The sequence below is a fragment of the Pristiophorus japonicus genome, chromosome 3, assembly GCF_044704955.1.
Source record: "Pristiophorus japonicus isolate sPriJap1 chromosome 3, sPriJap1.hap1, whole genome shotgun sequence".
In the NCBI taxonomy this organism is placed as follows: domain Eukaryota; kingdom Metazoa; phylum Chordata; class Chondrichthyes; family Pristiophoridae; genus Pristiophorus; species Pristiophorus japonicus.
In genome coordinates this window covers 49,282,283-49,297,363 of record NC_091979.1, presented here as the reverse complement: position 1 = coordinate 49,297,363, position 15,081 = coordinate 49,282,283, and the positions used below count along the sequence as shown (strand labels likewise).

General features: G+C 43.4%; 1 protein-coding gene across 4 annotated transcripts in view; it reads right to left on the bottom strand.

Annotated features, from left to right (window-relative positions):
- Nucleotides 1–15,081, bottom strand: part of orc4 (origin recognition complex, subunit 4) — a 109,504-nt gene that overhangs the window by 74,619 nt on the left and 19,804 nt on the right. For 3 of the 4 annotated variants that reach the window (XM_070875348.1, XM_070875349.1, XM_070875350.1), the window contains 2 exons: nucleotides 14,300–14,373; nucleotides 11,723–11,813 (listed from right to left, as the gene is read on the bottom strand). In XM_070875348.1, the coding sequence (XP_070731449.1) occupies nucleotides 11,723–11,813; nucleotides 14,300–14,373 (165 nt within the window). Of the gene's footprint in view, nucleotides 1–11,722; nucleotides 11,814–14,299; nucleotides 14,374–15,081 lie in introns of those variants that run through there. The other variant, XM_070875351.1, reaches the window with a different exon arrangement.

Sequence of the window (15,081 nt, the reverse complement as noted above, 5' to 3'; positions counted from 1 at the left end):
AGACTGGATCATCATCATCATCATCATCATAGGCAGTCCCTCGAAGCGAGGATGACTTGCTTCACACCAAAAAGGGATGAGTTCACAGGTGTTTCAATGAAGGACCTAATATTCCAGATCCAGAACTACATGTTGAACGGTGGAAGATGCCGGTGCTTGGATTTTTTTTAAACGTGTGGTGGCCGTTGCGCACCAGCCACCACACAGGCTCGACAGAGTTAGGTCTTGGTCCAGTGGCAAGGGTTATCCAAGACTAACCGGAGACCAGCGCTGCTGCACAGACCGAGCACGCACATATCGGTGTGGGCTGGATCACCTTTTGTTGGACGGTGCAGATATAATGTTAAGTACTACAGGGAATAGAATACGGCCAGAGTGATCTCCTGGAGAGGAATTTTCCTAATTTTTTTCTCCCTACATTGGCCTGGGTTTTTAAATCTGGTTTTTGCCTCTCCCAGGAGATCACATGGCTCCAACTGGGGTGGAGTTTAGAATGTTTCAGTACAAGGGGTGTTGCAGTTGTGAGGCGGACTGGTTGGGCTGGGTGCTCTTTGCCTTTCCGTCATCGTTCATAGATTTATATGTAACTTTGAGGGCTGCTGATCAAGGGCCGTGCGGCTCTTTGTCAGCCGGCGCAGACGCGATGGGCCGAAATGGCCTCCTTCTGCACTGTAAATTTCTATATTTCGAAGAGTAAGAAAGTTTCATTGCAAATTTATAGAGTTTTGGAGAGACCACACCAGAAGTACAGTTTGGGTCTCCTTACCCAAGGAAGTATACACTTGCCTTAGAGGGAGCGCAACAAAGATTCACTAGATTGATTCAAGGGATGAGAGGGCTATCCTATGGAGAAAGATTAAGTGGAATGGGACTATATTCTTTGGAGTTTAGAAGAGGTAATCTCATTGAAACGTATAAAATTCTTAGAGGGATTGACAAGGTAGATGTGGCGAGGTTTTTCCCCCTGGCTGGAGAGTCTACAACTAGGGGTCATAGTCCCAGGATAAGGAGATGACCATTTAGGACGGAGGAGGAGGAGGAGGGAGGAGGAGGAGAACTTTCTTCACTCAAGGAGTTGTGAATTTTTGGAATTCTCTAACCCAGAGAGCTGAGAATGCTTAGTCGATGAGCATATAAATCTGAGATCGCTCGATTTTTGGCCACCAAGGGATATGGGGATTGGGCAGGAAAGTGGAGTTGATGATGTAATTCAGTCATGTTTTTCTGAATTGTAGAGCAAGATCGATGGGCTGTATGGCCTAATCCTGCTCCAATTTCTGATGTTCTTAATGAGGTTACAAAATCTAAAGAAGATTACATATGGTTGGAGTCCCAAATTCACTTTAGCCCCAAGTTGTACTTAATAAATTGTAAGAATAAGTGCACCTTTTCATTTATTGCAACAGTTTCCTCAGTGTCACTCTTTTGTCACTTTCCTTTGGGTGCCTAAATGTGGCTTTTTCCGAATGTTAATGCTTCGGAGACGTAACCTGAAGGCCACCATTACAAGGGGTTACTGGCTACTTTTGGTGCAAAAGGCTCAGGAGACCGAGGCAGACTTCCTCTCAGTGCCTTGGACTTGCTGCGGGCTGCCTCTCTATCAAGTTATTGCCTGGGCAGCCTGGCAACATCATACATGTTACTTGCCCTGAGGGGATGGGCTAAATTTGTTTAATCTGCCGTCCCCACAGCCACCAGGGCTGCAGTCTGTGCTTTTGAGAAAGAGGAGGTATCCACTGGTTCCAGGCCATCTCTGAACTAGGAGACTGGTGCAGATGTCAATGAAGCTGCCAGACACTCCACGGAGAAAAATCCTGAAAACAAAAGGCTCTTAAGTTATATTTGTCAGTTATTCTCAGAGTCTGACACACAGTTGTTGTACCCTGTCCTTCAGTTGGATACCCATATGTTCTGGATCCTACAACTCAGAAGCCTCTGCTTCAAAGTTGCAACATTACCCACTTCCCCCACCTTGCAGCTCCCTTATGCTGTGAATCACCTAATGCCATATCCTCACTTACAATTGCTGCATGAGTGAGAAAGTAACCAATGCAGGGGGTAACATCAAGGGAGCGGCCACTTGCTCCAGGGTCTCAACCTGTCTGGTCCTCATAATTCTCCTTCTTTTCATCATCAGTCTACCAGAAGAGATTTCAGCCCTCCCTTTCATCATCCAGTGTCCCTTGTTCCTACTATGCATCTGCAGGAAGAGAGGGCACAAACTAAGAATCTGATTAAGGAGACATTGAAGGCAAGGAAGCTTCTATCTGACTGTCTGCACTTTACAAGGATACCATGACAATTATCACAGTCCAAGTCTGCAGCTGCTATTCTGATGCCTGCACAGTCCCATCAATCTTGCCATTTACCAGAGCACTGTGGCTCCCCAGCAGCTTTCTGTCTTGTTCCCGACAGTGATGGTTGAGGGGGTGGGCAGGTGGCAGGGAGGGTGATGGTAGTCAGCTACCTAACGCCATGATATTCTTAAACTCCCCACATCTTTTTCCACAAACAAAATAATTTCCAACTACTCCATGTTTTTTCCTTCCGAACCTGGTGAAAGGTGGTCTTCATGGATTTCTGTAAAAACGCAACTGGCGCCATGGCATAGGCTCGATGGGCCGAATGGCCTTCCTCCGTGTTGTAACCATTCTATGGCCTAGAAATTGGATCGTGGCGGCATGAACTGGTTGGAGGGAACAATCACTGCACTGGAAAGAGTAGGCCTCATTTCCTCAAGACGGACGAGCTGCAGAAAACTGCTGGGCATCGCCAGGCAGCGAAAAGGATTTTAATGTCAGGTAGGTCCTGGGAGAGGTAGTGAAATGACTGGGAGGGAGTGAGGCAGCAATCTGTAGAGGAAGAGGGATGAGTGGGGGCCAACAATGGTCGCCACTCCTGCACCTCCAGAAAAGTTTTTTAAAAAAATTTTCATTGCAGCCTCCAGCGGTTAGACATTCCTCGATTATTGAAATTGCCCCAAGAAACTTTTTCCTCTTTTCATGCCTCAAGTTCACCCATATCAATAATGCTCTCATTACAGTTGGGGCAATTTCATGTCTTTGAATTAAAATCAGAACTCTATCAATCACTAAAGTTAAAGCGGACAAGTGACAATGTTGATTACAGTGACTGTCACCAGATCAAGTGTTCTTTGACGTCACTCCTCTGCCAAAACCACCCAACAACTCCAGGATCAATTTGAAGAGCAAATGTTATCCCTGGCTTCTTTTCTCCATTACCAACGGTCCATTTAAATCTCTCTCCCTGTTCCCTCCACCTTCAACAAGTTCAAGGATATCGTGGACCAAACTAGAGACCACCCGTTCAGCTGCCTCTTATGCTTAGCTCCACTGTGCCTTACCCTTTCCAGAGGCTCTCACACTAGCGCGGAATGTGCTTCGCTATCTGTACTCTCTCCCATCTCCTCATATTGCCCTCCCCAAGCTCAGCTTGTCCACAAGACCCACCTTCCTGCTCATTTAACCCCATTCCCACTAACCTGCTCAGACCACCCAAACTAGCAGACATTCTTTCTCCTCCCCCCCCCCCCCCACGCCCCTTTCCTCCCTCCTGTCGCCCCTTCTCAGGGACTGTCCTGTTCCCTTTCGAAACCACAAACACAAACTCTTCCAAAAAAAACGACCATCAACTCACCTATCCTTGCACATTACAGCCCCAACTCCAAAGTCCTTGAACCTATTGTCTCCCAAATCTGTGCCCATCTTTCCCACAACTACCTGTTTGAATTGCTCCAAGCAGGTTCCTGCGTCAACACCAAATTTGCAAATGATATCCCATGACTGTGGTGCATTATTACTTCTCTGCAGTCGTTGGCATCGTTGACCACGTCATCCTCCTCGAATGCCTTTTGTCTGTTGTCCAGCTCCGTGGGACTACTCTCACTTGGTTCCAATCTTATCTACCCATTGTAGTCAGAGAATCCCCAACAATGGTATACATTTAAGGAAATATTTCACAACTCAAGAAAAATATATTCTAGTGAGGAGGAAAGGGTGCAAGTGAAAAGATAGCCATCCGTGGCTAACTAAAGAAATAAAGGACAATATCCAATTAAAAACAAGGGCATACAAAGTGGCTAAAACCACCAGGAGGACAGAAGACTGGGAAGCTTTTAAAAGCCAGCAAACAACTAAAAAAAAAATTGATTAAGGGAAGATAGATTATGAAAATAAACTAACACAAAATATAAACAGATAGCAAGAGTTTCCATAGGTATATAAAAAAAAAGGTGAAAAAAAAAGGGAAATTGGCTAAAGTAAATGTTGGTCCCCAAGAGGACGAGACCAGGGAACTACTAATAGGGAACATGGAGATGGCAGAAACTCTGAACAAATATTGTGCATCAGTCTTTACGGTAGAGGATACCAACAATACTCCAACAGTGGATAGTCAAGGGGCTATAGGGCAGGGGGGGAAATGTAACACAATCACAATCACTAAGGAGGCAGTACGCAATAAGATAATGGGACTAAAGGCACATAAATCCCCTGGACCTGATGGCTTGCATCCTAGGGTCTTGAGAAGTAGCGGCAGGGATTGTGGATGTACTGATTGTAATTTACCAAAATTCCCTGGATTCTGGGGAGGTCCAAGCAGATTAGAAAACTGCAAATGCAACGCCCTATTCAAAAAAGGAGGCAGACAAAAAGCAGGAAATTATAGACCAATTAGCCCAACATCTGAGATTGGGAAAATGTTGGAGTCAATTATTAAAGAAGCAATAGCAGGACATTTGGATAAGCAAAATTCATCAGGCAGAGTCAGCATGTATTTATGAAGGGGAAGTCATGTTTGACAAATTTGCTGGAATTATTTGAGGATGTGACGAACAGGGTGGATAAAGGGGAACCAGTGGATGTGGTGTATTTGGACTTCCAGAAGGCATTTGACAAGGTGCCGCATAAAAGGTTACTGCACAAGATAAAAGTCCACGGGGTTGTGGGGGCAATATATTAGCATGGATAGAGGATTGGCTAACTAACAGAAATAAAAAAAAAAAAAAGAGTTGGGATAAATGGTTCATTCTCTGGTTGGCAATCAGTAACTAGTGGGGTGCCGCAGGGATCAGTGCTGGGACCCCAACTATTTACAATCTATATTAATGACTTGAAAGAAGGGACAGTGTAATGCAGCCAAGTTTGCCGACAATACAAAGATGGGAGGAAAAGCAATGTGTGAGGAGGACACAAAATCTGCAAACGGACATAAACAGGCTAAGTGAGTGGGCAAAAATTTAGCAGATGGAGTATAAATGTTGGAAAGTGTGAGATCGTGCACTTTGCCAGAAAAAAACCCCCAAAGAGCAAGTTATTATTTAAATGGAGAAAATTGCAGCAGCACCTGCGGGTACTTGTGCATGAAACAAAAGGATAGTGTTATATCTGTAAATCTCTAAATATCTTGTTTAACCACCAGAGGGCTCATCCCCTGGAGTCCCAAGGGATCCCACAATCCCTTAGAAGCATCTGTACATAAGGAGGCTTCACAGGCTGAAGATGGGTAATAAAGGACTACGGTCACACATTACTTTGAGCTTACAGAATCTGGTCAGATTCTTTATTTAAGACATAACAGATAGAATGCAGGTACAGCAAGTGATCAAAAAGGCCAATGGTATCTTGGCCTTTTTTGCAAAGGGGGATGGAGTAGAAAAGCAGGGAAGTCTTGCTACAGCTATACAAGGTATTGGTGAGGCCCCACCTGAAATAGTGCATGCAGTTTTGGTTTCCATATTTACAAAAGGATATACATGCTTAGGAGGCAGTTTAGAGAAGGTTCACTAGGTTGATTCCTGGGATGAGGGTTGACTTATAGAAACATAGAAAATAGGTGCAGGAGTAGGCCATTCGGCCCTGTGAGCCTGCACCGCCATTCAATGAGTTCATGGCTGAAAATGCAACTTCAGTACCCCATTCCTGCTTTCTTGGCATACCCCTTGATCCCTAGTAGTAAGGATTACATCTAACTCCTTTTTGAATATATTTAGTGATTTGGCCTCAACAACTTCCTGTGGTAGAGAATTCCACAGGTTCACCACTCTCTGGGTGAAAAAGTTTCTCCTCATCTCGGTCCTAAATGGCTTACCCCTTATCCTTAGACTGTGTCCCCTGGTTCTGGACTTCCCCAACATTGGGAACATTCTTCCTGCATCTAACCTGTCTAAACCTGTCAGAATTTTAAACGTTTCTATGAGGTCCCCTCATTCTTCTGAACTCCAGTGAATACAAGCCCAGTTGATCCAGTCTTTCTTGATACGTCAGTCCCACCATCCCGGGAATCAGTCTGGTGAACCTTCGCTGCACTCCCTCAATAGCAAGAATGTCCTTCCTCAAGTTAGGAGACCAAAACTGTACACAATACTCCAGGTGTGGCCTCACCAAGGCCCTGTACAACTGTAGTAACACCTCCTGCCCCTGTACTCAAATCCCCTCGCTATGAAGGCCAACATGCCATTTGCTTTCTTAACCGCCTGCTGTAACTGAATGCCAACCTTCAAATGACTGATGTACCATGACACCCAGGTCTCATTGCACCTCCCCTTTTCCTAATCAGTCACCATTCAGATAATAGTCTGTCTCTCCGTTTTTACCACCAAAGTGGATAACCTCACATTTATCCACATTATACTTCATCTGCCATGCATTTGCCCACGCACCTAACCTATCCAAGTCACTGCAGCCTCATAGCATCCTCCCCGCAGCTCACACTGCCACCCAACTTAGTGTTATCCGCAAATTTGAAGATACTACATTTAATCCCCTCGTCTAAATCATTAATGTACAATGTAAACAGCTGGGGCCCCAGCACAGAACCTTGCGGTACCCCACTAATCACTGCCTGCCATTCTGAAAAGTACCCATTTACTCCTACTCTTTGCTTCCTGTCTGACAACCAGTTCTCAATCCACGTCAGCACACTACCCCCAATCCCATGTGCTTTAACTTTGCACCTTATCTCTTGTGTGGAACCTTGTCGAAAGCCTTCTGAAAGTCCAAATACACCACATCAACCGGCTCTCCCTTGTCCACTCGACTGGGAAGATCCTCAAAAAATTCCAGAAGATTTGTCAAGCAGGATTTCCCTTTCACAAATCCATGCTGACTTGGACCCATCATGTCATCTCTTTCCAAATGCGCTGCTATGACATCCTTAATAATTGATTTAATCATTTTACCCACTACCGATGTCAGGCTGACCAGTCTATAATTCCCTGTTTTCTCTCTCCCTCCTGGTTTAAAAAAGTGGGGTTACATTGGCTACCCTCCACTCCATAGGAACTGATCCAGAGTCTATGGATGTTGGATAATGACTGTCAATGCATCAGCTATTTCCAAGGCCACCTCCTTAAGTACTCTGGGATGCAGACCATCAGGCCCTGGGGATTTATCGGCCTTCAATCCCATCAATTTCCCCAACACAATTTCTTGACCAATAAGGATTTCCCTCAGTTCCTCCTTCCTACTAGACTCTGACCCATTTATATCCAGAAGGTTATTTGTGTCCTCCTTAGGTGAATACTGAACCAAAGTACTTGTTCAATTGGTCTGCCATTTCTTTGTTCCCAGTTATGACTTCCCCTGTTTCTGACTGCAGGGGACCTACGTTTGTCTTTACTACCTTTTTCTCTTTACATATCTATAGAAGCTTTTACAGTCAGTCTTAATGTTCCCTGCAAGCTTCCTCTCGTACTCCATTTTCCCTGCCCTAATCAAACCCTTTGCCCTCCTCTGCTGAGTTCTAAATTTCTCCCAGTCCCCGGGGTTGCTGCTATTTCTGGCCAATTTGTATGCCACTTCCTTGGCTTTAATACTATCCCTAATTTCCCTTGATAGCCACCTTCCCTTTTTTTATTTTTACACCAGACAGGGAGTACAAGTGTTGTAGTTCATCCATGCAGTCTCTAAATGTCTGCCATTGCCCATCCACTGTCAACTCCTTAAGTATCATTTGCCAATCTATCCTAGCCAATTCACACCTCATACCTCCAAAGTTACCCTTCTTTAAGTTCTGGACCATGGTCTCTGAATTAACTGTTTCATTCTCCATCCTAATGCAGAATTCCACCATATTATGGTCACTCTTCCCCAAGGGGCCTCACACAACGAGATTGCAAATTAATCCTCTCTCATTACACAACACCCAGTCTAAGATGGCCTCCCCACTAGTTGGTTCCTCGACATATTGATCTAGAAAACCATCCCTTATGCACTCCAGGAAATCCTCCTCCACCATATTGCTTCCAGTTTGGTTAGCCCAATCTATATGCATATTAAAGTCACCCATGATGACTGCTGCACCTTTATTGCATGCATCCCTAATTTCATGTTTGATGCCCTCCCCAACATCATTACTACTGTTTGGAGGTCTGTACACAACTCCCACTAACATTTTTTTTGCCCTTTGGTGTTCTGCAGCTCTACCCATATAGATTCCACATCATCCAAGCTAATGTCCTTCCTAACTATTGCATTAATCTCCTCTAACCAGCAATGCTACCCCTCCTCCTTTTCCTTTTATTCTATCCTTCCTGAATGTTGAATACCCATGGATGTTGAGTTCCCAGCCCCGATCATCCTGGAGCCACATCTCTGTAATCCCAATCACATCATATCTGTTAACATCTATTTGCACTGTTAATTCATCCACCTTATTACGGATACTCCTTGCATTAAGACACGAAGCTTGTTTTTTTAACACCCTTTATCCTTTTGGAATGATGATGTAGGTTGGGCCTCTACTCATTGGAGTTCAGAAGAACGAGAGGTGATCTTATCGAAACATACAAGATTGAGGGGGCTTGACAAGGTGGATGCAGAGAGGATGTTTCCACTGATGGGGGAAGACTAGAACTAGAGGGCATGATCTTAGAATAAGGGGCTGCCCATTTAAAACAGAGATGAGGAGCAATTTCTTCAGAGGGTTGTAAATCTGTGGAATTTGCTGTCTCAGAGCTGTGGAAGCTGGGACATTGATAAATTTAAGACAGAAATACAGTTTCTTGAGCAATAAAAGGGGTCAGAGGGTCTAGTAAGGAGGGGGAACTGAGGGAAATCTTTATTAGTCGGGAAATTGTGTTGGGGAAATTGATGGGATTGAAGGCCGATAAATCCCCAGGGCCTGATGGACTGCATCCCAGAGTACTTAAGGAGGTGGCCTTGGAAATAGCGGATGCATTGACAGTCATTTTCCAACATTCCATTGACTCTGGATCAGTTCCTATGGAGTGGAGGGTAGCCAATGTAACCCCACTTTTTAAAAAAGGAGGGAGAGAGAAAACAGGGAATTATAGACCGGTCAGCCTGACCTCAGTAGTGGGTAAAATGATGGAATCAATTATCAAGGATGTCATAGCAGTGCATCTGGAAAATGGTGACATGATAGGTCCAAGTCAGCATGGATTTGTGAAAGGGAAATCATGCTTGACAAATCTTCTGGAATTTTTTGAGGATGTTTCCAGTAAAGTGGACAAAGGAAAACCAGTTGATGTGGTATATTTGGACTTTCAGAAGGCTTTCGACAAGGTCCCACACAAGAGATTAATGTGCAAAGTTAAAGCACATGGGATTGGGGGTAGTGTGCTGACGTGGATTGAGAACTGGTTGTCAGACAGGAAGCAAAGAGTAGGAGTAAACGGGTACTTTTCAGAATGGCAGGCAGTGACTAGTGGGGTGCCGCAAGGTTCTGTGCTGGGGCCCCAGCTGTTTACATTGTACATTAATGATTTAGACGAGGGGATTAAATGCAGTATCTCCAAATTTGCGGATGACACTAAGTTGGGTGGCAGTGTGAGCTGCGAGGAGGATGCTATTAGGCTGCAGAGTGACTTGGATAGGTTAGGCGAGTGGGCAAATGCATGGCAGATGAAGTATAATGTGGATAAATGTGAGGTTATCCACTTTGGTGGTAAAAACAGAGAGACAGACTATTATCTGAATGGTGACAGATTAGGAAAAGGGAAGATGCAACGAGACCTGGGTGTCATGGTACATCAGTCATTGAAGGTTAGCATGCAGGTACAGCAGGCGGTTAAGAAAGCAAATGGCATGTTGGCCTTCATAGTGAGGGGATTTGAATACAGGGGCAGGGAGGTGTTGCTACAGTTGTACAGGGCCTTGGTGAGGTCACACCTGGAGTATTGTGTACAGTTTTGGTCTCCTAACTTGAGGAAGGACATTCTTGCTATTGAGGGAGTGCAGCGAAGATTCACCAGACTGATTCCCGGGATGGCGGGACTGACCTATCAAGAAAGACTGGATCAACTGGGCTTGTATTCACTGGAGTTCAGAAGAATGAGAGGGGACCTCATAGAAACGTTTAAAATTCTGACGGGTTTAGACAGGTTGGATGCAGGAAAAATGTTCCCAATGTTGGGGAAGTCCAGAACCAGGGGTCACAGTCTGAGGATAAGGGGTAAGCCATTTAGGACCGAGATGAGGAGAAACTTCTTCACCCAGAGAGTGGTGAACCTGTGGAATTCTCTACCACAGAGAGTAGTTGAGGCCAATTTACTAAATATATTCAAAAAAGGGAGTTAGATGAAGTCCTTACTACTCAGGGGATCAAGGGGTATGGCGTGAAAGCAGGAAGGGGGTACTGAAGTTTCATGTTCAGCCATGAACTCATTGAATGGCGGTGCAGGCTAGAAGGGCTGAATGGCCTGCTCCTGCACCTATTTTCTATGTTTCTATAAGGGGATAAGGGGTTATGGGGAGTGGGCAGGGAAGTGACGCTGAGTCCATGATCAGATCGGCCATGATCTTATTGAATGGCAGAGCAGGCTCAAGGGGCCGTATGGCCTACTCCTGTTCCTATTGTTCTTATGTTCTTACTGTTGGCAGGAGGTACAAACCTACACAGGCCACAATTTACTCCAGCTAACTAGTGGAAAGACCAAAGCCATAGACTTCAGGCCCTGCAAAAAACTTTTGCCACCAACATTCCTCCCACCAGTCACTGTCTCAGGTGAAACAACAACTTGCATTTCTATAGTGCCTTTAGTAAAACATTCCACATCTTCATAGGGGTGTTATCAAACAAAATTTGACTCCAAGCCAAATAAGGTGATTTTAGGGCAAATGATCAAGAGGTAGGTTTTAAGGAGCATCTTAAGCCTCAACCCATCTGCTGCTGAAATACTCATCTGTGACATTCACCTCCAGACTATTCCAATGCTTTCCCTTGCAGCCTCACATCCTCTACCCTGCATAAACATTTGCTAATCTAAAACTTGGCTTCCCATATCTTATCCCGTACCATGTCCCACTCATCCATCACCCCGTCCTCACTGACCTACATTGGCTTGTAATTCTTAATTTAAAATTCTCATCCTAGTCTATAAATTCCTTAATGGCTTCACCCCTCCCTATTTCTGTAATCTCCTCCAGTTCTACTGTATAATTTTATTGTAGGTCAGGCACTTTAGTATTTCCACTGCTGACATATTTAATCTTCAGACTGGAGAACAGAATATGTTTTTCCTGCCAAGTCATGCAGTGCTCCATCCAGTGGCCCAAGACAGGAAAATGACAAAACTCAGAGCAAGCAAGTTTAAAATGCCACTGAAAGCTACAATGCTTTCTTATTACAGCCAGTCAGGGTGGCCTCTTAACATTTCATCCCCCCACCCCCAGATGGGGCATAACATTTGGCTCCATTAAGAATCCTGCAATACAGAGCAAGTTACACAAGAAATTCATACCATAGTCTTTCCTGCTCCTCGGGGACCAACAATTAGGACAGAGTTGCTCTCCCCATGAACAGCTGTTTGTTTTAGAAGCTCCATCAAATTTCTGAAAAACAGCACCTATCAAATTTACATGCACGAAGAAAATGCTGAAACGACTAATTGTATCCTCAATTTGAATCACATGGTATACTTGGTTTCTTTTTGTGTGGATGTAATGCGCAATTCCATTTCTTATAAGCTACTGAATTTCTCAGGATTATATTGTGTACTTATTATACAAAACATTAAATGTCTTTTTCAAGGCAGCAACACTGCTCAAAAGTTTTTAATCAAGCCTTATTTTCATAAATTGTGGGAAATTTACAGAACTCCATCATAAGAGACAGCATCACTGAGCACCTGGATAAGAAGGAATTGATCAAAAGAGTCAGCATTTATAAACAGGTCTGACATATCTAGTTCAATTTATTGAAGAGGTCACTAGCAGTGTTTATGGATTAAAACAGAAAATGCTGGAAATACTCAGGTCAGGCAGCATTAGTGGAGAGTCAGGCAGCATTAGTGGAGAGAGAAACAGTTAACATTTCGGGTCGGTGACCTTTTAGCAGTGTCTATGAATTTTGTTTATGGACCTCCGAAGGCATTTGATAAGATTGCACATAAGATTACTAGCAAAAATGAGCGCGCATGGAACTGGAGGCAACTTGGTGACATGGGTCATATGTTCTTATGGGTTGATAATTGGTTAGGAAGTAGGAGACAGAGTAGGGATAAAGAGAACGTTCTCTGATTGGCAGGATCTGACAAGTGATATTCCGCAAGAATCTGTACTGGGGACTCTGCTTTTCACCACATAATATCAAGTGAAGGGATAAAGTTCTGTATCAATGTTTGCAGAGGACACTAAATTAGGAGACACAGTAAGTTGTGTAGATGGAAGCAGGAAGATACAAAAGGAACATAAACAGACTAAGTGACTGGGCAAAACTACAGCATTTAGAGTTCAAGTGCAAGTACATCCACTTTGGATCAGAGAAAGAAAAATTGGAATTTTTTCTTAAAATGGAGAGGCGCTAAGAGCTGTGGTGGAGCAGAGATTTGGGTGTCCACTTACACGAATCACAAAGCTCATGCACAGGTACAACAAGTAATCAAAAAGTCTAATGGAATGTTGGCCTTTAGCTCAAGCGGGTTAGAATTGAAAAGTGAAGCTTCAGTTGTAGTCATGGTCAGACCCCATCTGGAGTGGTGGTCACTTTTGGCCACCGAACCTCAGGAAAGATATATCAGCCTTGGAGGAGGTACTGCACAGATTCACTCGAATGATACCAGGACTACGAGTTAAATTAGGAGAACAGGTTGCATAAATGTGGCTTATTTTTCCTTAAGTATGGAAGATTGAGGTGTTTAAAGTGATAAAATGATTTGACAGGATAGAGGGGAACTATTTCCTCTGGTGTAGGAATTCAGAATAAGGGGCTATAATCTTAAAATTAGAGTCATGCCATTCAGGAGTGAAATCAGGAAGCACTTCACACAAAGGGCAGTGGAAATCTGGAATTCTCTCTGCCTAAAGGTTGTGGATGGAAGGACAATTGGAACTTTCAAGACGGAGTTCGATAGATTTTTGTTAGGTAAGGGCATCAAGGAATATGGGATTGAGATACAGATCAGCCATGATCTAACTGAATGGTGGAACAGGCTTGAGGGGCTGAATATCCTACTCCTATGGTCTTGTGCGAGCTGACACATGAAGAATGCCGGTGGAGCCAAGTATTGGAGGGCGACGGGGACTTTAGTATCGAGTCAACTCCTAGAAGAGTTGAAAAACTTGCTGGAAAAAAAAACGACTAGAAAAGGTGCATCACCTTAGGATATTTTTCTACATCAAAAGCACCATAATAAAATGAAAATTGTTGTTCCCTTTTGCGACAAGATACAGCTGCAATGTCTTGTATAAATGGAGACTTTACTGTGGGAATTAGTATAAAAATATCCTAAACTTTTCAACAAAAGACAAGTTACTTTCATCCAAAAGCTCCACATATTATTTCCTAACAAATTGCAGGTACACAAGTACTGCATTAACCATGCTTGAAATGATGTCTAGCACAGAAAGCAGTCCTGGGTGTTTTATCTTGCAGCTTGGTCTTACAAAAATACCAAGAGAGAAAAAAAAAGCGGGAGAGCAAGAGTGACAGAACACCGTGGGGGCAGGGGGCACGAGAGCGAGCGAGAAATCACAATTCATCAAATCTGACACATCAGCTTCATGTGATAATTATGACATATAGACAATGCAAAGCAAAAATCTTAACAGTTTTGCTCTTGGGGTACAGGTACTTCTCTGCAAAAAGCAGCAAAGAGACACTGATTTATTGATTAAAAAGCCTGCCAGTGCTGGAAATCTAAAATAAAAGCAGAAAGTGCAAGAAATATACAGCACGTCAGAGGCAAAAGACAAGTTAACGGTCAATAACTCATGTTTCTCAGTTCAGAGAAAGTGTTCTGTTCTTGGTTTAGTTAACTTACTAGCATGCGTTAGTGCAGCACCATGCAATGCTGCTGATTCAAACGAGCATCACTTACTTGTACTGAGCTTCTACTCCAAATAGTTTACCAGGGTGATGGTGGCAGAATCGTGCTCTCAATATCATATGAACCTGTCAATGCAAATGAGAACCAAGATAAAAATCATGCTGTGTGTAACAAGCATTGCATAAACTTACATATTTTCTCAGAACCAACAATTAATTTTTCTCTCATTTATACTTAAGCAATTTAGTTGCAAGTTGTCACCAATGCTTACGAGGAAGCAGAAAGCTTCAAAATCAAAAAAGGTCCTCATTTCTGGATTGGATAACAAGAATACCACAAGCAAAAAGATTTCTAGCTGAAAAGTACTGCTGGCAGAAAAAAAGAGGCGGCGCTTAAACAGGGCAGAAAACAAACACACATTTTTGGGCAAGAGCAGAAAGAGAAACCCACTAGTGCTGGGAATTTCTAGGTTAAGAAAAGTCTTGCCAAACATTTTACCTTAGGTCCAAATAGCATTCAAGAAATTTTTCAACCCGAGTTGCAGAAAGGATGGAGGTCAATGTAACTAAATCTCAGAATTTGTAAATTGTTCCTTGCAAACTTCTGGGTGTTTGTAATACTACTAACTTTGTCATTACAGAAAAATGCAGATGCCTGGACAGTCAAATTCATCACAAAATTCACAAGAAAAAAAAAAAAAGAGAAAAGTAGAAGAAAAAGAAAAAAGGAACACAGAACAGACCTGAAAATAAACCAATACATGCAGAAGAGGAAGAAGCAGGGAATTATGAGGAAGAAATGTATCAGCAGGCAAGAGTCGTCATGTGTGCACG